This window comes from Lipophrys pholis (assembly GCF_963383615.2).
Source record: "Lipophrys pholis genome assembly, chromosome: 22".
NCBI classification, from domain to species: Eukaryota; Metazoa; Chordata; class Actinopteri; order Blenniiformes; family Blenniidae; genus Lipophrys; species Lipophrys pholis.
The window spans coordinates 4,624,451-4,649,476 of NC_137644.1; the positions used below are offsets into that span (position 1 = coordinate 4,624,451).

The 25,026-nt window shown below is 46.5% G+C and overlaps 2 protein-coding genes across 4 annotated transcripts; one reads left to right on the forward strand and one right to left on the reverse strand.

Moving 5' to 3' along the window:
* The first annotated feature begins 961 nt into the window (after window positions 1–961).
* On the forward strand, window positions 962–6,655 carry psmc2 (proteasome 26S subunit, ATPase 2). The gene is made up of 12 exons (XM_080491885.1): window positions 962–1,135; window positions 1,375–1,412; window positions 1,496–1,577; window positions 2,934–3,033; window positions 3,158–3,289; window positions 3,372–3,444; window positions 4,104–4,199; window positions 4,292–4,456; window positions 4,583–4,670; window positions 4,749–4,951; window positions 5,110–5,206; window positions 6,410–6,655. Exons 1-12 carry the CDS (start codon window positions 1,066–1,068, stop codon window positions 6,565–6,567), a joined length of 1,302 nt encoding a protein of 433 aa, XP_080348011.1. The 5' UTR covers window positions 962–1,065; the 3' UTR covers window positions 6,568–6,655.
* slc26a5 (solute carrier family 26 member 5) lies at window positions 6,622–21,671 on the reverse strand. 3 transcript variants are annotated; one of them, XM_080491882.1, is made up of 18 exons: window positions 21,478–21,671; window positions 19,399–19,705; window positions 18,725–18,864; window positions 18,479–18,589; window positions 15,838–16,034; window positions 15,462–15,626; window positions 14,571–14,806; window positions 14,208–14,355; window positions 13,049–13,162; window positions 12,857–12,934; window positions 12,142–12,237; window positions 10,782–10,888; window positions 10,629–10,698; window positions 10,454–10,546; window positions 8,808–8,912; window positions 8,356–8,532; window positions 8,221–8,275; window positions 6,622–7,094 (listed from the first exon to the last, which is right to left on the reverse strand). In XM_080491882.1, exons 2-18 carry the CDS (start codon window positions 19,551–19,553, stop codon window positions 6,967–6,969), a joined length of 2,175 nt encoding a protein of 724 aa, XP_080348008.1. In that variant the 5' UTR covers window positions 19,554–19,705; window positions 21,478–21,671; the 3' UTR covers window positions 6,622–6,966. The 3 variants fall into 3 exon arrangements, with proteins under 3 accessions (XP_080348008.1, XP_080348009.1, XP_080348010.1); XM_080491883.1 differs by having other exon boundaries at window positions 19,399–19,708; window positions 21,478–21,567; XM_080491884.1 differs by lacking the exons at window positions 6,622–7,094; window positions 8,221–8,275; window positions 8,356–8,532; window positions 8,808–8,912 and adding an exon at window positions 8,965–9,027 and having other exon boundaries at window positions 19,399–19,708; window positions 21,478–21,567.
* Between the last annotated feature and the right edge of the window lie 3,355 nt (window positions 21,672–25,026).

Sequence of the window (25,026 nt, forward strand, 5' to 3'; positions counted from 1 at the left end):
TTGCATTGTTCACATTTTCAGCAGATGACTGGACGTACAGGTGGCACACATATTTGTAAAGTACTTCAAAGGCGGACTGGTCCAGATAAAAGCTTCTACTCAGATTTGTAAATGCAGTGAGGTCAAATTGGCTTAAGTCAACGATTCTTGTTTTGTTAGAAACTCCTGTGTGACAGTACAGCCGACATGGTAGATCTTTCTCCAGACTTAAAGCAACGACTGCCACATCAGTACCAGGGCTCTTAAGGACCGCAGTGTGATGTTCCTGTTTTCTCAAAGACAACCTTGGTATTTCACTTCCATTACCTGGAGTTTGAAGCATCAATGCTCTTTCACCATAGTGATGAACTTTCTTCTCAGCAATAGGTAGACCACACCAGACCAGGACCAGAGGAAACAATAGGTAGACCCAACCAGACCAGGACCAGAGGACACAATAGTTAGACCCAACCAGACCAGGACCAGAGGAAACAATAGGTAGACCCAACCAGACCAGGACCAGATGAAACAATAGGTAGACCCAACCAGACCAGGACCAGAGGAAACAATAGGTAGACCCAACCAGACCAGGACCAGAGGACACAATAGGTAGACCCAACCAGACCAGGACCAGAGGAAACGATAGGTAGACCCAACCAGACCAGGAGCAGATGAAACAATAGGTAGACCCAACCAGACCAGGATGGTACCTACACCGGCCCACACCGACACCCCGCAGCCCCTGTTGCTCGCCGCTGTGTCCCTGGTAACCGCTCCGGGTTGACATCACTGTTTCAACCTTTACTTTCCTACCTCACGTATTGTAGGGTTATTGTGACCTAGAAGCTAAATAACATGTTCTGAAAAATATACACTGTCTAACTAAATTCCATGGGAAATATTGACAGTATAAAGGTCATTATTCTTAAAAAGAAAAAGAAATAAATAACCGCTTTGTAAACGGTACGTCCTCTAATTGGGTCCCCTGGTGTTTCCGGTTAGTCAAAGCTGCTGTGTAATTGTTGAAGTTAGCAGCCGAAGCAGCTCATAGTTGTTCTCTACAGAAACTTTCGTTCTTTGGTAAATATGCCGGATTATTTAGGAGACGACCAGAGGAAGACGAAAGAGGAGGAAAAGGATGACGGACCTATAAGAGGTAGATTGAAAAACACAATTTGAAAAGGCTAATTTGCTAAAAACGGAACGTCGGCTAACTGTTTTGCTAATGTTAACGTATCTGTTATCAAATAAATTATTACAATCAACGCATGGATGATAAATAATTGATAAAACTTCCTCCTAAGAATAGTTGTGATTCATACTGTTGATGTAGGTTTTGTAGAAATCCCTTCGTACTATAACAGGATCGATGCTAACATGCTAATGTTTCCACAGCTCTGGATGAAGGAGACATCGCTCTGCTCAAAACATACGTGAGTAAAACTCCACCCTCACTCACTTTCTGGTTATATTTGTTTTATTGGGACTGGAATGAGAGGCATTTCTCCACTTTTAGGGTCAAAGCACCTACTCCAGACAGATCAAACAAGTGGAGGATGACATCCAGCAGCTGCTCAAGAAGATCAACGAGCTCACAGGTTTGTATGGAAGGTTTATATTTCCGTGGCAGACCAGTGAGGTGTTATGGCATCAACTGATGAGCTTGGTTTAATTAATGATGAATAGATTCAACTTGTATAGTTTGAGCGTCCTCCAAAGTGCTTTACACACACACAGACTACTGCCATGCAGTTTGGGGTTCAGTCGTGTTGTTCTCAAGAGCAGATCCAGTTAAGGCAAGACCTTAAGAAACATGGTCTGGAGAACTTCTGGGTAATAAAGGGAGTAGACGTGCGTCCAAAAGGCTCCCACTAAAACCCAAATATAACTTTACTTCAAAGTCTCTATTCTACTTATCAAGAAGACAATTTAATTATTATTTTTTTCAAACGACACTTCAAAATGGCATTAAAACCAACCAAAAGAGAGACAACGCCGCTTCCACTGCCGCCATGACCGATCTACTGAACGATCACAGAGCAGCCCACTCTGCGGAATTTAACTTCAAAATGTGGCCTCGAATACAACAACAATAAGGCTCAGTGTCTTCCTCAAAGGCAGTTTGACGTACGAATAGAGGGAGATGGGGACTCGAACCTGCAACCTTTCTATTGAGGGACCATCACTGTACCGTCCACAGCCTCGTGACCTCCTGGAATTGTGCCCTTTATTGTTTAGTGACGTGTCAGTGAAATACTTTCCGAGAGATCACTGACTTCACATTAACAATCATAACAACACACAGAATATTGCATGGACATGGATAATTAACAAAAAACACACACAAAGATAAACAATACCACCCAGTCATTATGTAAGCTACTGAGGCATTCTGGGAAACTGCCTCTCGGTGTCTACCTCTACATTGTAGAGGCAGGAAGACACTTCCTGTCGAAGGGCACTGGATTCACTCAAATTGATGACATGTTGGTTTGTAGTTGAACAACTGTTTAGAGTTTTATTAATCCCAGGGGGAAATACTTTTACTGTGTTGCTCCACACAGAATGGAATATAGATAAATAGAATGTTCAAGTATAAAAATAGAAAAAAAGTTAAATATGTACAAGGCTTAACAGTCTATTGAGGTTTTTCACCCTCGTGACTAAGTGACATCATAAATCGTTGTGCCGCGGTAATCACAGAAAACACTTTAATAAAACTGCAGGAGTGATGCATTAATTCTTAAATATGTTAAATATGTCAGCAGCCATACAGTGACGCTGTCCACAGCTGTGAGACATCTGACAGAGATCAGCTCAGAGCTCGGACAGATGAGCCACATCTGCTTCATCATCGCCGCTGATTCGTCCAACTCCTGCAGAGTCGTCAGAGAACTTCTGGAGATGATGGGTGTCGGTTCACGAGCTGAAGTCTGGCTGTTTTTCTCTCCCAGGTATTAAGGAGTCTGACACCGGCCTGGCTCCACCTGCTCTCTGGGATCTGGCTGCTGACAAACAGACTCTGCAGAGTGAACAGCCGCTGCAGGTAGCAAGGTAAAACAAAGTCAAGCTCTACGGTGCACCGCTCACCAGGGTCTTTCAAACTCTGATATCTCCTTACCATCTGGGAATCTATACTTTGCCGGGGTGTATTTTTAATGCAGTTTTCCTTCATTAGATGTACAAAGATCATCAATGCGGATTCAGAGGATCCCAAATACATCATCAATGTCAAACAGTTTGCCAAGTTCGTGGTGGATCTGAGCGACCAGGTGGCTCCAACCGACATCGAGGAGGGCATGAGAGTCGGGTGAGGCAGACGTCAGCGACGGTGTTGCGCACGTTGAATATGTGAAGTCGTCGCTCTGCTAAATGTCTTAATGTTCTTCCAGGGTCGACAGAAACAAGTATCAGATCCACATTCCTCTGCCTCCGAAGATCGACCCGACTGTCACCATGATGCAGGTCTGAAGAAAACCTTCATTGTTACTTTCTACTTAAGAGGTCGAAATGTGTTTGACTGCCCTGATTTAGTCTTTAGTATCATTACAAACTACACTGTGGTGACGCCACCTGCAGTATAAAAATGTACTTAAGGTTTTTTTTTAATTGATAAATAAAGCTGTTCATGAGTTCATAACAGTGTATTTTAGTATCCTTGGACAACTGTAGAATATTAAGTCGACTAGTTTATACAGCTGAGGTGCTTTAAGGACTAATTTAAGGTGAGTTGCTCTGATTCCGCTCTATCAGGAGCCTTTCACATTGGGACAGTCCGGGACTCGGTCCCGCCGCTTTAGCCTGTGGTGGCTAGGCTAATTAGCTCGTGGCTTATGGGTAGCCACGAACAAGCGCGATATACAGTCTTCAGAACAGATACCAATGAGTCTTCCTCACTACTCCACGTCTGAACGCAAGATATTTTTCAATTGTTTTCTTTCTGCGTCTTCTTCTGATTAACGTGGTGAGCTGTGCTTGTTTACTACCCAGAATGCACTGTGCGCTACATCACGTCGCGCAAATGAAACGGTTTTCCCTGAAGAGACTCTGGTCCGGATCAAACAGCAGAATGTGACCAGGCCCTAAAGCAGTGTGTATATTCAGCTCTGCTTTGTGGCCTTCAGGTGGAGGAGAAGCCCGACGTGACCTACAGTGACGTCGGTGGATGTAAGGAGCAAATCGAGAAGCTGAGAGAAGTGGTGGAGACTCCGCTGCTCCACGTGAGTCTTCTCTTCATCAGTGTCTTCATCGCCTCAGTCCAGACGGGACTGAAGCTCGTCATGTAACTTGTCTTCCTCTCCTCCCCGACCAGCCGGAGAGGTTTGTCAATCTGGGCATCGAGCCTCCGAAAGGTGTGCTGCTGTTCGGCCCCCCCGGGACAGGAAAGACCCTGTGCGCCCGAGCCGTGGCCAACCGGACGGACGCCTGCTTCATCAGAGTCATCGGCTCTGAGCTGGTGCAGAAGTATGTGGGAGAGGTGAGTTCACCAGAGTCCAGGACCAGAGACCAGGACCACTGCTGTGCACACCGAGTGTTTGGGAGTAATACTAATGCTGTCTCCCTCCCTCCCTCCATCCCTCCCTTCCTCCCTCCCTCCCTCCAGGGAGCCCGGATGGTGCGTGAGCTGTTCGAGATGGCCAGGACCAAAAAGGCCTGCCTGATCTTCTTTGATGAGATCGACGCCATCGGAGGTACGACCGACCCGCCGTCCGGTCACACGGCTTCTCTGGTAGTGATTGTGTCTTAAAGGAACCCTCTGAACCCGCCAGGCGCTCGCTTCGACGACGGCGCCGGCGGAGACAACGAGGTGCAGAGAACCATGCTGGAGCTCATCAACCAGCTGGACGGCTTCGACCCGCGAGGAAACATCAAGGTGCTGATGGCCACCAACAGACCCGACACTCTGGACCCGGCTCTGATGAGACCCGGGCGTCTGGACAGGAAGATCGAGTTCAGCCTGCCGGACCTGGAGGTGAGTCACAGCGTCGACCCTCGGTGTCTGTCGATCAGTCTATTGATCCCAGCTGCCTCCACTGACGGTCTTGTTTGGTTCAAGAGATCAGGGTCCAAATATTCTGCACTAACTGAGATCAGACTTGTGATCCGACTCTGGTTTGCTGATGGTTGCAGGGTCGCACCCACATCTTCAAGATCCACGCCCGCTCCATGAGCGTGGAGAGAGACATCCGCTTCGAGCTGCTGGCTCGTCTCTGTCCCAACAGCACCGGTAAGACGCACCTCTGGAGTACGAATGCTAAAAGTAGTGCAATCAGACACAGAATTCAGCATTAATGAATGGAATCAGGCGGGTGAAACAATAAATCTGGACAAAGTGGATCCTCATATTTACGTTATTTCAGTTCAAGAGCCCAGTTTCTTCTCGAGTAAAAACCTTTCATATGTTAACTTTAAAGATTTTCTTTGTTTCGGCGCGTGTGTCATGGAAATGTCTATTTTCACAAAAACCAAACGATTACAACACAAAATGACTGCAATCTTAATATGAAGACAATTTTAATGAAACTTTTTGGTTCAAAATCCAGTGAAATGTCATAAGAACTTCTAGAACTGTTTCTTTATGGGTGTTTTTACAAACTGACCACGACAGCGTGGCTTTGAGGTTAATGCCAGTTTCCTCTCGTTCATGGCAGCGTCAGCGACGTCTGTGTCTTTCGTGTATTTTCTAAACGTAAACGTTCCTCCAAACACAGATGAGATCTGAGTTTCATAATATTGAGGACAAAGGCCTCATTAAAGGAGTTCTCAATACTGAAGTACATCTGTTTGGTTTGACTCAGTCATGTTCAAACATGTTAAATTAATCCTCCATCTTTCTTTGGTCTGGAAGAGAAGCGGTTATTATTTGTCTAGTTATCTATTTCCATTTATTAAATCCACTTGTTCCTTTTTGTTTATCACTATTTATTTAAAAAAAAAACAACCAAAGTCCTGATTCCTCCCAAAACTGAGATCTGGACCTGAAGTCGGCACCACTGAGGTGAAGGAACGAAAGCTTCGGCCCAAATCTTTCCTTTTCCTCTCGACATGAACTCACTTTACTCCTGAACTTCCTTCCAAACGTTGAGGCAGATTTCCTGATCCCCTTTACGACAGAAGATGAAGGAAATACTGCGGAATGTGTGACTTTGTTTCTAGGATGTGAAAACTAAAAGTTCTGAAATGTACCAATACTGAATCAGTATTTAACTTTTACAAGTTTGGATTTTCAATGAAGTGTAATGCCGATATTTGGCCACAGGAGGGCAGCGTGATATAAAATCTCAGAATATCCCAGGGACTTCTATCCTGAGGAAAGATGCTCATCTGGTTTAATTCTTTCAGCTGTAGAAATGTTTCTTCCTCCCAGAGATTTCTGAACTTTGTCCAGTTTCCCTTCATAACCTCACCGCCACGCGTTTCCCTCCACCAGGCGCGGAGATCCGCAGCGTGTGCACGGAGGCCGGCATGTTCGCCATCAGAGCTCGCAGGAAGATCGCCACGGAGAAGGACTTCCTGGAGGCCGTCAACAAGGTCATCAAGTCCTACGCCAAGTTCAGCGCCACCCCCAGATACATGACCTACAACTGAGCGTGTTTGTTTGTTTGACTTCTTACTGTCAAGAGAAACCGAGTTGAATCTTTTGTCCACTTAAAAATAAACTTTATTCCACATCTGAGTCATGAAGGCATCTGGTGTTACTAGAAAACAAAAAGCACAACTACATTTAGTGTCTGAAACGGCAGTGCACATGTACAGTAACTAACATCCTGACCTCTTAATACATACAAACATGAAAATAGATTCTGCAAGCACATTTTCAGGACCAGCATTCCGATTGACAGGAGGAGAAAAGAAAAGTGCAACGTTCCGCCCCGTCGGGAGCTGGGGAATAAGGCCGTGGGAATGTGGCCCGGAGACGTGACGCTCGCTGCTCTGGGCACTTGAGTAGTCCGGGTCTTTGGAGTGCTCGTCGATTTTCTCGGCGCGTCAGGCGACCGTTTCCCCCCCGCGGTGGCGGCAGTGCAGCACGGCGTCGTGCACGGTGGGGAACAGCGTCTCGGCGCTCACGTTCCCGCTGAAGAACTGCAGAGTGTCGAGCTCGCGCAGCAGAACTCCTGGATCCAAGCAGAGAACATCAGGACTCGTCAGAAGATTAAAAACACTCGTTTTGTCATTTCATCTACAATCACTCCCAAGTTCCAACCATCGGCGCCCTCTGGTGGTTTTTTTTAATTTAAATTCTGCTTTAATTTCGTCCATCACCTCAATGAAACCTCACGAATCAGAAAGTCGGTTTTCACTGAGGAAAAAAAAGTTCATCCACGTGCCAGCGTGTGTGACTGATTCTACAAAATGCATCACGGGCAGTTTAATGAAGCAGTGAAACGAAGCTTCTGAACCGGCTTTAGCTCATAAACTGCAGTTATAGTCAATGTTAGACTTTTCAGAGAAACTTTATTTCTCAGCAAAAAAAATAAATGAATAGTGGCCCTAATACTCTTCTGTAACATTCATAAAACTCATCTGGTTCTTTCTTTAGGGGCAGATTTTCTCTTCAGCCTGACGCTCCAACATTTTTTGCCTAGTTAACGTCTACATGAGCGATATGAAATGAATCCCAACAATTACAATACACAGTACAATTATTAAAAAATGAAGGAGCGTCATAACACTAAAGGTGAAACACCGTTTCTTTGTTCTATTCTGTAACGTCCTTTTCTCTGAGTATAAAGTGTTTGCACGCCGTCTCGGGGTGTGATGTCGCACACAACCAACGACTCACTCATGTGCACGTTTTGTTTCCCCTGGAAAGCAGGAAGAAGCTGAACCTCAGGTGCCATTTCTCCTACGATCTTTAACTGATCTGAACCATTCAAATGTCAAAACGTGTTGAAGGGATTACTGCTATCCTGAGTGCTTTTGATGTCTTTAACCGTTTCCCAATACTGGGTCAAGCAGGTCAGCGTCTGTTGCCATGGAGACGCTCAGATCAGATCGCTGTTGGATTTAAGTGAGTATTTGCTGCACATGAAGAGTGTCAGAGAGACTTTGATGGTTTGATTATGGTTTTCATTGGTGTTGTGTGGCTTTAAGGCATATGTTTTTGAAAGATAGTGTGGAATGCAAAAATCTACATAGAATGTTCTGTAAGTTTCAGGGAGCCACTGGAGGCGGGCTGAAGAGGTCCAGAGCGGCAGGTTGTAGAGCCCAGTGGACCCAGACAGAAACCCGGTGACTCACTGTTGCAGCCTGCGATGACCACCCGGACGTCCACGGCTGCGTATTCCTTAATGACCTGCGGAAACACGTCACCGTCTTTAAACTTCGCGTCTGCAGCTCACCGGCTCCGGCGAGGAGGCGGAGCGTTTACCGGACCTGTTTGACGGCCTTGGCTCCCACCGAGTCGATGAAGCTGACCGGCGTCCAGTCCAGGACCAGCGAGTGGACGCTGCCGTGGCGCTGGAGGAAGACCGCCGCCTCGCCGTTCTTGTGCTCCTCCACCGCCTCGTGGTTCTGGGCCAGGACCTCGTGGGTCACCGCTTCGTCCTCAAGCTGCCAACCATCACATGGAACCTGAATCTGACTGGACTCTGCTGCGCAATACGGCCCGTTTATATTCATGTACTATAAATTCTATAGGCTCCTAACTTAGTTCAGGAGAATGTTTCATGTGTGAGTGACGATGTGTTTCATATGAAGAGGAGGAGACTCCGATTTCTTCCTTGATAACGGCTCAGCAGGAAAAACCAGTTCCTCCACGTGACACTTTGAAGAGGAAATGTGTAAATGTGCTGGCAACACAGAAAAAGAGGAAGAGGAGGACTCACTTTGGCACAGATCTTCAGCGGGGAGGAGTGGTTACTGCTCGTCTTGTCCCTCAGCTTGCAGGGCGACTTGCGGGCAGCCTGTATGCAGGCGGGGTTCACACCTGTCTGCACACAAAGCAGGCGGAGACACTCCGTCCTCAATGTGGAGCTCGACAATCCCCAACCTGAACGTCGCCTCCGCCGAGGCAGAACCGACTCACGCCAACTCCCGGAGTCCAACCTGAGGACGTTTACAACTCGCGGTCTAAAGCGCCGGGATGTTTTATAATGCTGAGGAAAGAATGGCCGCCACGCCTGCACACGGCTGCAATGTGTTTTAAATCCTTTTATCTTTGTTAGGCAACGGTTTTCGTTCCACTTTCATGACTCTACATTGAATATTTTACTTATTATTATAAAAACACACTTCCGTGTGACTGTATATTCGACTAAATGAGCGGCGTTGTGGTCAAATGGAGCAGATGTCGATCAGGGCTGTGAGACATCAGGCCAAAGCAATCCGACAAACGTTTCAAAGAAAACATGGATTTAAAAAAAAAAATTTTTAAACAATTTTCTTAGGAATAGTGGCACAACAGAACCCCGAGACCGGAGCTGAGGTATCAGTGATGCTACCATGACCGACAGCAAACTAACATTAGCCTCAAAGCCCCGCTGTCAAGGTGAGATTGAGAAAACTCCCACAATGCAATAGCGAGACGAGAAGGTTAATGGACATTTGATAATTTTTTAACCAGAAAGTTTCATTAAAATTGTCTTCATATTGAGATTGGAGTCATTTTCTGTTGTTACTGTTTGGTTTTAGTGGAAATAGACATTTTCATCTTGTATACTCTGTGCCACAACAAATAAAAACTTTAAAGTATGAATTTAAAGGTTACTTTACCGGTCAGGACGTTCGAGAACTGCTCGACGACAGAATACAAAAAGATCTCAACCGTTAAACAGATTCTTAAATTTAACCTCGATTGAACTAGAACCTGTACGCGCTTCTTGACCTCACCTGTGACCTCAGTGACCTGAGTCCTCCAGCTGACCCATAAACCGACAGTCGCTCTAATAGCAGCTTCAGACACAAACTTCTAATCCCAGTCTGGTGCTGAACAGGATCTGATAACGGAGTCAAACCGAAGCCGCTTCGCTCCAGAACCCTCGACACTTCCTGCTGTGACGAGTCACGTGACCCACCGACTCCGACTGGCAAACAAAACCAGCTCACCTCCACGGGGACAACAACCAGAGTGGACCTGATTCGTCCTGATCGGACGTATTGACACCAGAAATTCCTCTGATGAAGACGATGTGAAGACGAGGTGTTCCAGTGTTTTCTTTGTCAAATATCTCAGATTGTCAGGGACACGAGGGATCAGAGGTTAAACTGCTTTAACTATTGTTTCACCATCGCAGACTTGTTGCTACAACAACACGTGCAGATCATTTGCATTGAGAAAGAAAAAAACTAAATGAGTGGAAGGTGATTCCATGTAAGTCGACATTAAGGCGTTGTTTGGAAGCATGTTGATCTCATAATAAACCTGCTTTCTCACAGCGATTAAATCTTATTGTGCTTTTCTGTAAAAAGCCGAGTTTCCTTCTCCTCCTCTGGATCTCAGGGAGCTTGAGCCCGACCAGGGCGGCTGGATTACCTTTTCCTTGAGGGCGTTCACGTAGAGGTCACAGTTGGCGAAGTAGATTGAGGAGTTGCAGTGGAAAATCTTAATCCCCTCCTGCTCGGCGGCCTGGGAACGAAGCAGGATTGGCAGACATTCAGAGCTGGTGCCGGAGGACGTGGAGACAGTTTGTTAGACGCTGCGCTCTCACCTCCTCGTACTCGTCCACGTCACAGTACAGGCCGGTGTCGGGGACGTGGCCCAGGACGGAACTCTGGGGGCTGGAAACAGACCAGTGCTGTTAAGGTTCCCCAGTGAAGGAGCTGGAGGAGCGTGGAGAACCGGCTGGATGAAGTGAATTTACCTCTGAGTCCTGTAGATCACTGTGGCGATGGCAAACGCGATGGCCACCAGGAGGCCGTAATCCAGACCCAACAGCACCGAGGCAACGAAAGCCACCAGCCAGATCGCCTGACGGGGAAAAAAAAGACCACTTCAGTTCTGCGTTCAATTGATGAATCCAAACCGATACAGTGACGCTGCAGAGAAATCTAACCAGGCTCGTAGTTAGCCACACCCCTGCCATACCGCTGTACACCAGCAGATGGTGCGTTGAGTCGCTTCATTTAGCTCAGGGGTTGGCAAACCGCGGCTCCGGAGCCGCATGCAGCTCTTTGGTCCCTCCGTCCCACTGCAGTCCATCCCTGAGCGCGGTGGGCCGGGGCGGTACGGTACGGTGAGGACAAAGCACACCCAGAACCAACTGTGTTGCACGGTCCCACCACAGAGAGTGCGGTAAGATGTAGGCGGTGTAGTGAACGACGCACGGATGTACCGTCATCACACAGCAATAGCGGCGCGAAGAGCGCAGTCGTTGCGGTCACAGCTCGCGGCAGCGGGCAGTTGTGTGGTCATCCATCAGCCATGTGAAGCCGTGAGCTTCCTTTATTTGTGACACAGCGGAAAACTTTCTCAATCCGAGCTGCAGCGACCGTCTCCCGCTGGATCTCCTCTCCTGTTACGAGTGTCTGAACCTCGTCAGGAGACCGCGGAGCGCCAACATTTCAATGAACCCAGTCAACAAAACCACCAGTGTGTGCAAAGCGGCGTACGTGAACAGTAGCGGGAGAGTTTACGGCCGATGAGATATTTCAATATTGCCGACTTGTTGAGGGAGACGATGCTCACTACCAGTCAGCAGACGTGTGGATGAACGACACTTCATGCTCACTGCCACAGAGAGCGGCAGTTATTAACTTAACGCTGCATAATCCTGAACTACACAACTGAATGACATTGAAAGCCGCTCACATGTCATGGTTCTGATCTCCTGCATATATGCGCGGATTTAATAATATTACAGCGACGAGGGTGGTGGGGTCTGTTCAGTGGGAAATGGCTCTTTGAGGGTTGAAGGTTTGCCGACCCCTGATTTAGATCAATCACAGAAGAGACCTGTGGGCTGGTGTCAAATTACAAACACTGATGATGCTTCCTGGATTATTTTGTGGGTGGAGTTACAGGAGAAAGGTTTTCCTTCACCACGTGTTCATAAGGTCAGGTCATCATGGAAATGGTTTGTTTATGTGACCTTCTGTGACAGCTAAGGAAAGCAATAGGATGAAAACGATGCCAAAATACATGCACCTACTGAAGAAGAGGCTTTATTGGAGGTTAAATATGAAGACGGTTGGGGGGGGGGGGGGGGGGTCAGAAGGACTAACCAGTTCGATCTTGCTCGTCCTCCAGAGAACGGGAATGTCTCTAAACTGCTTAAACATCCCCAGCAGGTTCACCATGATGATGGCAGCCAGCGCAGTCTGACAAACACAATCACAAGAGACGGACATCAGAGCAGCAGAAAGACTCAAAAGAGAATGACGAGGCAGAAAATAAAACTCTTCATAAAAGTAAATATATCTAAAAAATGACTCAGCACTCATTATGAAGTCATGATGGCAACTTTATGCAGTAACCTGGTTAAATGAAGGTACAAGAACACAGCGAGCTGCTTTCAGCTGCCACACGACCAGAGATTTACATGTGCTGAGATACAGAGACAAGATAGGAGTGTTTTACTAAAAAATGGGAATACCTGTGAAATTGTTGTGAACCAACGGTGAGCTTCAGTCAACTACACAGCATGTTTCAAGGGAAAACAACATCTATACAACAACGGTGCTCTGAGTCACTCAAAAGGCAAAGTTTTGGAGGAAAACGCTGCTGTCTCACCATTAATGTTTATAGTGTGTTGTTCTCTGTGCTCATGTGTTTGTGTGGATTTATTACAAAATCAACAAGCATCGCCGACCAAGTTTCCACTTTTGTCTCCTGGAGTTTTAAAAAGATTTAAAAAGATTTCTCTGAATTGAACAAACTAAAATATGTTGATGTCAACGTGTTCCCATCACACATCCCATCCTCCACAAAGTGACTGACCTGCGGGAGCGGCTGGAAGACGAACCCGATGGCCACGACCACCAGCAGCACCATGAGTGACGCCAGCAGGCCGGCGATCTGCCCACACACAAACCGCGTCACAGCTCACTTTTTTTTTTTTTTTTTCCAATTACGGTTTCAAAGCACGAGTGAGACGACGTAATGACCGCCGTGGCGACAGGCGGTCGTTACCTGCGTCTTTCCTCCGGTGCTCTCCTGCACCAGACTCCTGGACATGGAGCACGTGATGGCGAAGGTTTGGAAGAAGGAGCTGATGAAGTTACAGAGGCCGAAGGCGATCAGCTCCTGTGAGAGAAAAGAAAAAAGAAAGAAGAGAAGTGACCCCGTGAGCTCGTGTTTGAATAAGTCAAAAGCCTCCAGTACGTCAATACCGGTCCTGTGTTGACACCCAGGGACAGAAAGCAAACCGCAATGAACTCCAGAGAGCATTCCATGCGTCACAAAGTTCAGCCGCTCTCCAAACACTGTGATTTTCTAAAACCTCGTCACATGTCGCTGGTACCGTTCTGAACCGGGGTGATGGTCTGAGAGTCACAGAGACGCGGCCACTGCTTCCCCAAGTCGCTGAGCAGGTTTGTGGTTAAATAGAGTGAAATCGACACACCTGTAGATTTCGCATCGCATTTTTACAAAAACAGATCCTCTGATTACGGAGCTCGTCTCGTTTTCACTCCTTTTACTGTCCGGCAACAGTGGTTCTCCTCAAAATGTGTCGGAATCATTAGAACCCGAGTTCTCGCTTCAACAGGAGCCAAAGAGACACACTCAGTCCCAGAGGAGTCGGCGTGCACAGATCATTAGAGAATGTGTTTATCTGAAGCTCAGAAGAATGATAAAACTGTATTAAGAGATAAATAGCTTCTAAATATCCTTATATTAGGAATCTGTAGACGTGAATACTGTTAATAAAAGGTAACTTTATAAGCCACAAAAGTAGGAACACCTATTAGACTGCAGGCTAATCAGCCAATCACACGGCAGCAATGTGATTTATTGAGATATGGAGACTATCTCGAGGCTCCAGATCACGACGACTCATCAGAACTCCGGATCATAAAAGATTGTAAAAGGTTTCTTGGTCTGATGAGTCTGGACTTCTGTTGTCAATCCAACAACATGAAAGCATGAATCCCTGGTCTCGAGCACCATGTTGGATCCCAATGTTGACGGACCCGAACGGCCGAAAGCCGTCGGCTTGTTTAAAGCGCATTCGGTTTCTTGGACGAGGCGATAATCTAATCCAACAACAATAACAGGGTAACTTCAGTACACACAGACAAGCAGCTGATATCGAGTCAGTTACCTGCATTCGTCACATGACCGCACTCACCTGGTTGCCGTCGACGCTGTAGCCGTGTTTCAGGGCGAAGATCTTGGCGAGCGAGATGCCCATGGAAAATCCCACGATGGCGACAGCGAAGGAGTCCGTCACCAAGTCGGGCAGGAGAGAGAAGTCGGGGGCAACAGGGGGCAGGAGCCTGAGGGCCGTGAGAAAACTGCCTCAGTACTGCTTCAGTGCCGCCTCAGTACCGCCTCAGTACTGCCTCAGTACTGTGGCAGTACTGCTTCAGTACTGCCTCAGTACTGTGGCAGTACTCTTTCAGTACTGACTCAGTACCGCCTCAGTACTTCCATCGCAGCTTGTCAACAAGGTTGAGACGGTTAATTGCTGTGCAGAGCAGAAGGAGCGTACCCTGTTTGAATCTTCCCCACCACGTCCACCATGTAGCCGTCGGACAGCGACATGCCGTACGAGACGCCGGTGGACACAATAACGATGATGATCTCTCCGGGAATGGGAATGGGCAGCTTCTTCTTGAAGCGTTCGTTGATGTCTTTGATGCCGTACAGGAAGACGATGGAGGCCAGGCCGAGGAGGAGGGTGGTGACGTTGGTGCTGGTGATGTCGCTGAGCACCGCTTTGACGCTCTGCAGACACGTGTGGCGCTCTCAGGTCAACGTTTCAAGTTAAGACGCATCGGTTTTGCTTTTTTGCTCCAGAAAAGTTTCGATTTTACTCGGCAACATTTTGAAAATGACATCCATTTCCACGGAAACAGTAAAAACACTGAGAATGTTGTAAATTTACTGTAGGGCCACTAGTGGGTGCTGCTGTTTGTTTTTGTAATGAAAATACAAACACACATACACAGAGAACAATGAGCTCTAATAAACATTATCAATGTGAGAACACGGACATTCTAGTGGACAGATCATCAAGTTGGATTGTTATTAATGTGACTGTCAAAATAAAAGTACCAAGTCCCAGGAGAACACGGACTGGGAGTCATGATACCACAGAGGAAACATTGTTCCAATCGTCTCTACTGAGCATGTGCAGAAAAACTATTTACCACGACGCGCATGCAAATTAGCAGCGTTTCAGAAAATGTGCACTTCTGCCGTTTCCACCGAGTTGGAACGTTTTCAAAAGGTTCTGTGTTGGGAGGCATTTTCAAGAAGTTGCCTTTCCAGTGCCTCTGAGCACCGTTGTCGTGGAAACAGACACTCAAAGCACAAGGAAAGTTTTGCATTTTCACTTGAAATCGTTTGTTCTCTCCTCCAGGAGCTGGTTGAAACTCACAAAGATGGCGGAGAGCGGTCCGGAGAAGCGCTGCGTTTTCACCCCCAGCAGGTACTTCAGCTGGGAGATGACCACGTGCACGGCGGCCGCCGTGGTGAAGCCTCGCACCAGAGGCTCGGTGAGGTAGATCGCCACGAAGCCGAACCTGAGGAGACCCAGGACCATCTGAAAGCGAAGCGGGAGAAGTGATGAGCTTGTTTCAGACGCATCAACAGTGAGTCCAATCCTGCAGCTTTGGATAAACAGTGGACGTGGAGCGTGAGAGGACTCGCCGACACGGTTTCACCTCATTCTGATGATCTGAGCAAACAGCCGCCGACCCCGCGGGGCTGAATGGGGGATAAAAACATCCGGTCCTGGTTGTTCCCAGACTCACCTGAATGATTCCTACCAGCATGGTGAGCGCCACGGCCACCTGCACCCTCCGGGCGTCGCGAGCCATCACGTTCACGTCCAGGACCGTGGACGCGTTGGACACGTTGGACCCGTTGACAGGATGGATGTAGAACATGGAGTCTGGGGCCTCCCGCACCACCACACCGCCGATCATCAGGCTTATGACGGCGAAGGTGCCTGTCGGTCAGGAACAGAAACAGAGAGGAAGTAAAGTTCATCTTTCCAGGGCTTGATTATAACCGACTGTGATTTCAAGCCGTGTGCTCTATAAAGACCAGCCTGTTCCACCACTCTGTGTCCAACTGTTGGCCTGCGGTAGAAGAAAAGCCACTGCTGCGTTTGGTTTATCGCAGCTATTCTGTTAGATGGACTTAAAGGTTAGCCTGACATTCGAGTCTCCTCTGACGCTGCAGCAGAAAAGAAAGAAGCCAGACAGATGAGCTGCCGGGTGCTGAAGGGGGGCGGGGTGGGGGGGGTCGGGTCACTGAGGATTCCTGCTGCAAGCGTCAGCTGAGGCTACACAGAAGAAGAAGTAAACACGTCTCAATGTGGATCTGACCCTGTGAGAAACCCGCTGGCCGGACCACAGACATTTACAGTGTAAATGATCCTCCACAACCTGCTACTGACTCATTACCGCAGTTATTACCACACTTACAACTGTTACTCTGTGGACGGCAGCTCCCACTACTCTTGTCCTTTAGTACAGACTGTGAGCGGGTTGCAGAGCTGCTGCCTCTCCGTCCTGCAGACGGAGCGCCACCATCAGCATTAACCAACGCGCCTCGTTAATCTTGAACTCAGGTGGAAATCTCGACCCGTAAAGATGAAATCAGCCTGTATGAAGGACGACAGTCTTTGAACAGGAGACAGCTCGAAGACGTTTGTCTCAAGTTACCGTCTTTGCTTGTTGTCATTCCTTCAGTTTATTCAAAGTGCGAGCATTCACATTATGGAGCACAGTCTTGCCACGGTTACCTTGAAAAAGTAATCCAATTGCTGATTACTAGTTACTCCATTAAAAGGTAATTTATCTACTTTACTTGCCGATACCGAGTAACGATACAAGTTAATACACCATTAATGCATAGGCAAACGATATGCTCAGGCTACTGATTGTGGAGGAACCACCTGTGTCGATGCTCTGTGATCCTGAGCAGCTTCTCACCTGCCGATGCTGGCAACACGTCCTTTACTTACTTTTATCATTCTCAATATGAAGGAATCGCTACACCGCAGACATCGCAGGACCTGCGGGCCACGCTGCTGACGGATGACGTCACGAAATACTCGACAGGTTTTATTGTGGATTTTGAGTACTGAGGAAGTATGACGTACTCCGCGCAGTATCAGACCCAACACTGGTATCGGCGCTCTCGCAGTGTAATAAAGCTCGGTTTCTCCTTTTCCAGGTGATTTTGAAATTTCTTGGATGTCATCAAACAGTTCTGCAGACATGGTGGGTGAAATATTGTGCTGATGAATCTCTTCATTGCATGGGAACCTCTTGTTCAGTGGCTTTAGAGGGGGGTGGGGGGGGGCTGTCTTTGTGAAAAGGCCACGGTGCCCAGCAGTTGAACGGCAGCCCAGTTATTCCCTCTCACTCTCTACCAGTTCTTCAGGTATCTGTTGGAGGTTGTCGGAGCCGAGAGCGCCGAACAGTGAATCCCTGCGGTGCACAGATCAGCTCTTTTGTTTCCAAAGGTTGAAACACTTTGAGCTGAACCGTTGATCAGATGCCGACATTTGAGACGAGCCGGAGTCGTTGCCAGGAAAGGAAAGAAGTGTTGGGTGGGGGACACAGAGATTTGACAAACCGTCAGTTCAGCGTGGTGTCAACTGAGAAGCGGTTTGGGTCACATGCTTCCTGGCAGTAGTGTGGACAGTGACCGGTCCGAGTGAAAAGGTCACCGGCTCCGCTTTCGACACCGCTCCGATTAGGAAACACGTCATCGAGGACGGACAGCACTCCTGGGAGCCACTCGTCATTTTCAGCAATCCCCAAAGCCTTTGTGGACTTTATGGGAAAAAACAAAACAAGCACTGCTCGTCTTGAATTTCACTTATCCTTTCTTAGTGTACAGCATTCCAGCGACTGGCCAAATGTCACGTGACCACCGGTAACTAAGCACAGCAGGAACGCAGAGCTCCTCTGGACTCTCCCTGTGCTGAAGGGCTTAAGGTTGGTAGGAGTCCTGTGCTTTAAGGGGCCTTTCACATTCGGATAGTCCAGGAGGGGACACCCCTTCATTTGGTTCCGGTGGCGTTGAGACCGGACCAAGCCGCCTGGAAAACGTCAAGCAGTTACACCAGCTGCTGGTTTGGGGGCGCTGTCGCCCAAAACAAACACTGACCACATGTGGCGGTGCGTAGACAGACGCTGCACACGGTGCTATACGTGCTGTACGCAGTAACAGAGTGGAGCCGTCGAAGCTGGTGGAGGGGGTTTTATTTCGCCAGTCGTGGGACACCAATAATTCACCACCGTCCACCATCCTGTGTGCTTATCAGACCTAATCTGTTCTATTTACAAACCTTTTCTCATGTTCCCTCTCGCAACACAAAGTCAGATTCATGTGGTGTGTTTGCCTTTATGTTAGAGATTGAAGGGATTTTCTCACCGATTGATATGTGCCTGGAAGTACCAAAGAAGGTATAGAGCAGGACGGGGTAGAACGAGGAGTACAGGCCATGAATTGGAGGCACAGCAGCCAGCATGGCGTAGGCCAGCCCTGTGGAGCGGGACAACAGGACAGAGTTCAGTCGACGGGGAAACCAAAAACACAGACAGCATGGAGCTCGAACAGGAGCAGGCAGCTGGCCGGCGACACCGCTCGACGCTCCGACCGACACTGCGGGGAACTGACCCTGAGGGAGCTGCACCACGCTGGTGCTGAGGCCCGACACCACGTCCGAGAGCAGGTACTGCTTGACCGGGTAGTTGGGCAGCCATGTGAGGATGGGCAGACAACCCAGAGCCACAGCTTTGGCTCTCTGCGACGAACATCTGTCGAATCAAACACATCAGTCAGTGGGGGGGAAGATGCTCTATATCTACGTAACGAGTTCAAGGACAAGGTAGCCTTTTTCATTTCAGCAATCCGTTGCACTGTTGAAAGGAGTAGAGACAGCCAGGATTATGGTATTTTGTGTCCTTGCCCACAGTTGGGAAACACAGCCAACGTCAGAGGAGAGAAATCTTACAGGTTCAACGTTCAACAGACTCCAGCTGAACGACGGGAATCTCATTACCTCATGTACACACAAGAACAATAAAACTTCTGAATGCAGGCTTCAGCGTCCATACATTGTTTAATTTAAGCAGGAGTGGCAGTCTGGTGCAATAGATAAGCTGTGTTTGGTTTTCTCTGGATCCGACTCATATCCTGCTCAAATACTCATAAAATCAGCGGAGCTTCACAGGTGAGGAAACCTGTGTGGTTTCATCACTGTATGATGAAGAGTTCAACCAGATTCCCCTCACGTGTACGAATGGAGCCGAGCAGGTTTCAGTCTGAAGAGGAAGGTCTTTCTCACTTACTGGATCTTATCTGCCAGCCGCTGTCGGAGGGTGGAGGAGTTTTCTTTACGCTTCAGAAGAGACGTCCGGATGAAGGCCTCGTCGTACACCGGCCGCTCTATCCTGTACATCAGAGGCGCCTCGGCGTCCTGCCCAGCTGCTGCTTCTTGGTCCATAGCAGGAGGCAGAGAGTGTGTGTGTGTGTGTGTGTGTGTGTGTGTGGGCTTTATCCTCTCCACTCTGTCCTCGCCATCACTGTTGTGACCGGTGCGTCTTCATTCCTCAGACTGCTCCGACAAGCGTCTGACCACAATCCCTCCCCCTCCGGCTGCTTGGTGACACAACAGAAAGCAGGGAATTACATAGGTGGTGTGTGTGTGTGTGTGCGTGCGTGCGTGCGTGCGTGCGTGCGTGCGTGCGTGCGTGCGTGCGTGCGTGCGTGCGTGTGCGCGCGTGCGCGTGCGCGTGCGGGTGTGTGTGCGTTGATAAGACAGGGTTTCAGTTGGATATGCCACTTTGGGGTAAATGATTTACTTGACTTTCAGTGAGTTTGGTTTTTGGTGAGTGAATACATAAGTAGCGCACCGTGTGTGTGTGTGTGTGTGTGTGTGTGTGTGTGTGTGTGTGTGTGTGTGCGCGTGCGGGTGTGTGTGCGTTGATAAGACAGGGTTTCAGTTGGATATGCCACTTTGGGGTAAATGATTTACTTGACTTTCAGTGAGTTTGGTTTTTGGTGAGTGAATACATAAGTCGCGCACCGTGTGTGTGTGAGAGAGAGAGAGAGAGAGAGAGAGAGAGAGAGAGAGAGAGTTTCATTTACAGTAGAAGTCCAGGACTCGGCACAGAGATCAATGGTTTGCAGAACTCAACATACAGGACTAACAAAAAGTTTGGGTGAACTTTCGTGATGAATCTAAAACACACTCTCACCTTTCCAGGTGACCTTCTCTAAACGTTTCAATACTTCTTGAACGACTTGCTGTTCTCTAACAAGGAGCGCCACTGAAACAAACCCAGCAGCGAGTTGATCGCTGAGTGGACCAATAAACCTCCTGGTTCAATTCCATCTGGTATTTCAACAGTCCTGCTCGTCATGCTGACATCACGACACCAAGACCACAGCCTAACAACCGACTGACGGTACCCTGAAGGCTCCAACCAGGATGATCACAGTGTCCCGTGATCACAGGGTGTCATCAGCAGGTTGAGCAGAGGAACAGAGAGACTGGGACTCGGGAGAGAGAACCGGGCGAAGAAACGCCACTCGACTCCAGGAACGTTTAACAACGCGAGAGGTACCAAGAGTCGCGTCGCATCGTTTCCGTACGTCTGCAAGGAGACGGGCGTTTCCAGAAAGTGGCGTTTTCACCCGTCCACACGGCAACGGAGCCACGAGCATTTTTGAAAAGTTTCTCCTTTGGCGCCGTCTCTACAACGTTGTGTTTTTCGGTGGCGCCGAGCACCGCTGTGGTGTGAACAGACACTCAGAACCCAACCACAGTAACTGATGCTCAAGGTCATAAAGTCAAGTTACAGAGACGTTGACATCTTCCATGGTTGTCTACCCTTCATTGTCGTTGGCTTTTGTTTCAGTAAATGGCTTGAGGTGAAATAAAATCACCATTGATGCATTTACTTAAATATCCAACTTTCATATTATTGGAGCATGAACATTTTACGTTTTCTCTAAATTTCACCTGGAAGCCAAACTTCCAGAACTTTTTGCAGTAGAGTAGTGTCTGTAAGTATGGGGTGACACGAGCTGACACAACGTTTGTCATCAAGTCACAGATCCATGAAGGTCAGACGACAAACTTTCAGTTTGAAATAATAAATCCACGAGGCTCATTTCCATCTAGCAGCTTAAATGTCACATCATGTTTTCAGATCCTTTATTTGTATTAGAACCTCCAGGCCGCTCCTGTTCCTGAAGGCTCTTAGTGATGCCCCTCATTCTTACACTGAACAATGGAAATAATTGAATTTCTCGGGGCTGTTCGTGAAGCTTCGGCTCAGTTCGGCTCGGTTCGGCTCAGTGACAGCGGCTCTCCTCCTCGAGGCTAACGCAGAGAGAGATGCTAACGGAGGCAGGACTCGTACCTGCTTCCAGCTCCTCCTTGCTCCTCCCTGCTCCTCTTGCGGAGATGCTGCCCTCCGAGCGGGAGGAATAAATATCCCCGGGCCTCTCCGGTTAAAGTTGAACAAGGACGGTTCTGTCCAAGGACGCCCGGCAGCGGCTAAAGAGACGCCGCAGATCGTAAATGCAGATTGATGAGCGACTCCGCCGTGAAATCTGTGACCGCTTCCGGTTTTTTAAAAAGTGGGCGTGGTGTCACAGGAGCTGACGTCGCAGCGCAACGCCATCTTGGATGGGTCATCCTGTGCCTCCAGTGCATTTATTACCACTGAGGAAGGTGAAGTTCAACTATAACAATCTTGGCTCTCCGAGTTTTCACACATAGAAAGTATGTACTTTCATGCTGGAATACTTTGTATTATGCTTCTTTTTCACAAAGACTGACATATGATATGGCATGTCAAAAAGTGTATAAATTAAGAAACAGATTGAGTGACCATTTGGAGTTGCTTCTCTCGCTCACTCTCACACATGTACATACCAATAACACATGTCTTCATATTTTTGTTTTTATGTGCCACACACACACACACACACACACACACACACACACACACACACACACACACACACACACACACACACACACACACACACACACACACACACACACACACACACACACACACACACACACACACATGCTCTCCTCTAAACCGCAGGTTGAACCTGATTCTGCTTCACTTGTGTGACACGAACAAACTGGAGCTGCAGGAGAATCTGATCAGACCCTGGATCAACGTGACTCACAACGACCCGCCGTTCTCCACCAATCGATGTGTTTCTATAGAACCTTTGTCTTAAAGAGCCGCGAGCCGTCAAACCATTTCAGTTATTGATTTGGAGGAAGACACTTTGAAAAACCTCATTTCAGGAAAACAGAATGCACACACAAATTATTCTTCTCATACAACCTGTTGTCATTAGTATGAATCTTTGAATTTACTCAGTTGTGTTGAAATAAAGCTTCACCCAAAGAAACTGTCAAAACAAGGACGTTTTTTTCTCCTTTTTTAAGGTCTGTCTGTCTGTCTATCTATCTATCTATCTATCTATCTATCTGTCTGTCTGTCTGTCTGTCTGTCTGTCTGTCTGTCTGTCTGTCTGTCTGTCTGTCTATCCATCCATCCATCCATCCATCCATCCATCCATCCATCCATCCATCCATCCATCCATCCGCCTGCCTGTCTGTCTGTCTGTCTGTCTGTCTGTCTGTCTGTCTGTCTGTCTGTCTGTCTATCTATCTATCTATCTATCTATCTATCTATCTATCTATCTATCTATCTATCTGTCTGTCTATCTATCTATCTATCTATCTATCTATCTATCTATCTGTCTATCTATAACATGTAAAAAGTGTATATGTGAGAATGTCTATAAAGAGTTGCAGAAAACAAGGAAGAGATTTTAATCTGAGCAGATTCATGATGCTTAAGGCTTTATGCCACATATCAAACACTCACATACTCAGACTGAGTTTCACTTTCAGAGAAAGGCTGAGAAAAGTCCACCGGTCGGCTCTCTTCAGCTTTATTCAAGTTTTTAGAAACAAAACATGGAGATGCAGTCAGAGTGTTTCGAGAAATTTGTACTTTTGGTGGCTCAGTGGACAAGGTAATGAAAGTTTTGTGTTTTCACTTGAAAATGTTTTTAGTGTAAATCAGACCTCAGTGTCTGAAATACCTGAAACAACAATTATGGTCATACCGTTTCATTGCATTGCATCATCAATACATCTATTCGATACTTTTTTTTTTCAAATACATAATTTTTTAAACTGTATTTGTTTTATGTGACGTCCTTTCTTATCTTCTTGCTTTAATCAGAAACAGGAAACCACCTGCTGCACAAAGTCTTTGAGGAGAGGCTGCAGAGTGACTGATTTCTGTACTGGAGAGTATCAACAGAGTGAGCGGTCGTTACATTTTGACTGCTCTTTGAGAGAAAGGGCGGGGTGGGATGACGACAGCAACGCCTTACTGACGTCGGGAGTCACGGGTTCCCGCCTTATTCCCTAACACGTGCTACTAGCAGAAAAACGGAACATTTCTGAGTGAAGTTTCCTCTGAACGCAAGCAGGAAGTTTTTACTAGTTTATTGAAGCACTTTGAGAATGTTCAAATGTTAAGTTTGTTTACTAATAAAATCTATCATCATCATCATCATCATCATCATCATCATCATTATTATTATTATTATTATTATTATTATTATTATTATTATTATTATTATTATTATTAGTAGTATTATTATTATTATTATTATTATTATTATTATTATTATTATTATTATTATTATTATTATTATTATTATTAACTCCCGGCATGATTTATCCTCTACTGGATGCATTCACGCTGTTACCTGACATGCAATGTTGTGATAATCTAGATGATGTTATTTCATTTTATTTCTTTCATTCCAAGTCAGAAAAATAAAAGGCAAGTGGTCGCAGAGTGCAAGACTTGGTCCCTATAAATGTAAATTACTATCTGAACTAAGAAGGAGCCATAAGATTAGTTCCTAACACCGTTTGACAGAGATCCATTATTCTAAAATCAAAATTCACTGATCTGGTTCATTTTCAAACAGCACAATACACAATATACACATAAATTACCTACTCCCATTACTTTTCCTGCTATTGTGGGTTGAGAGGGGATATAGATTAAAAGCAGAACTGAATTTTAAACATCTATATGCCTGCACAACTTTAGAAATACACCTTATGTTAAATTTAATGTAATTTAAAAAGAACAAAACAAGAAAAAATCAAACAGTAGAGGAAGCATTTAATAAATCTTTGTCTTTTTTGACAACGTTCCAGCGAAAGTAAATCAGATTTGATGTTTTTCCTGCTGGATTTTTGTGAAGACGTCTTGAATATATTGTTGAACTTTCTCATATTTTCACATAACTTGTGAAGTAAAAGCAATAATTGCAGAATTGAGATTAAACCTCAACTAATCAAACAACAATCGTAAAGTCAGTCGTAGAAGGGAGATGGGAAACATCACATTAAATATGAGACTTTTTTGGATTATAAATTATAAAATAAAACGAGATTTTGTTAAGTTTTATATTTCAAAATTGGTTTAATACATGTTACTAGTCTAGTATAGCAAATAGCTATTATTATTATTATTACTCAAGTTTATTTGAAGGACAATGTGCAGTTACATTAAAAAGATGTCTGCACCAGATTTACCACAAAGTTAATTTCCACCTGTCGTCTTTACAAGGTAGATAGAACATACATGGTTAAAATTACATCAACAGATTATAACTACACGATAAAAGGCAATTGATAAATATCAGTGCAATATACAAGTACAAAGTGCAGATTACATATAAGTGCAATATCGTGGAGTTAAAGTCTTCAGCAGCATTATCTAAAGAGCAAAAAGTAGATGAAGTGCAACAGTTTTGTTTTGTTTTTCCAGTCCACATAATTTAATTTAACCCTATTGGTACAGTGTAATGTGGACGAGGTGGCACTATAACACTGTCAATCT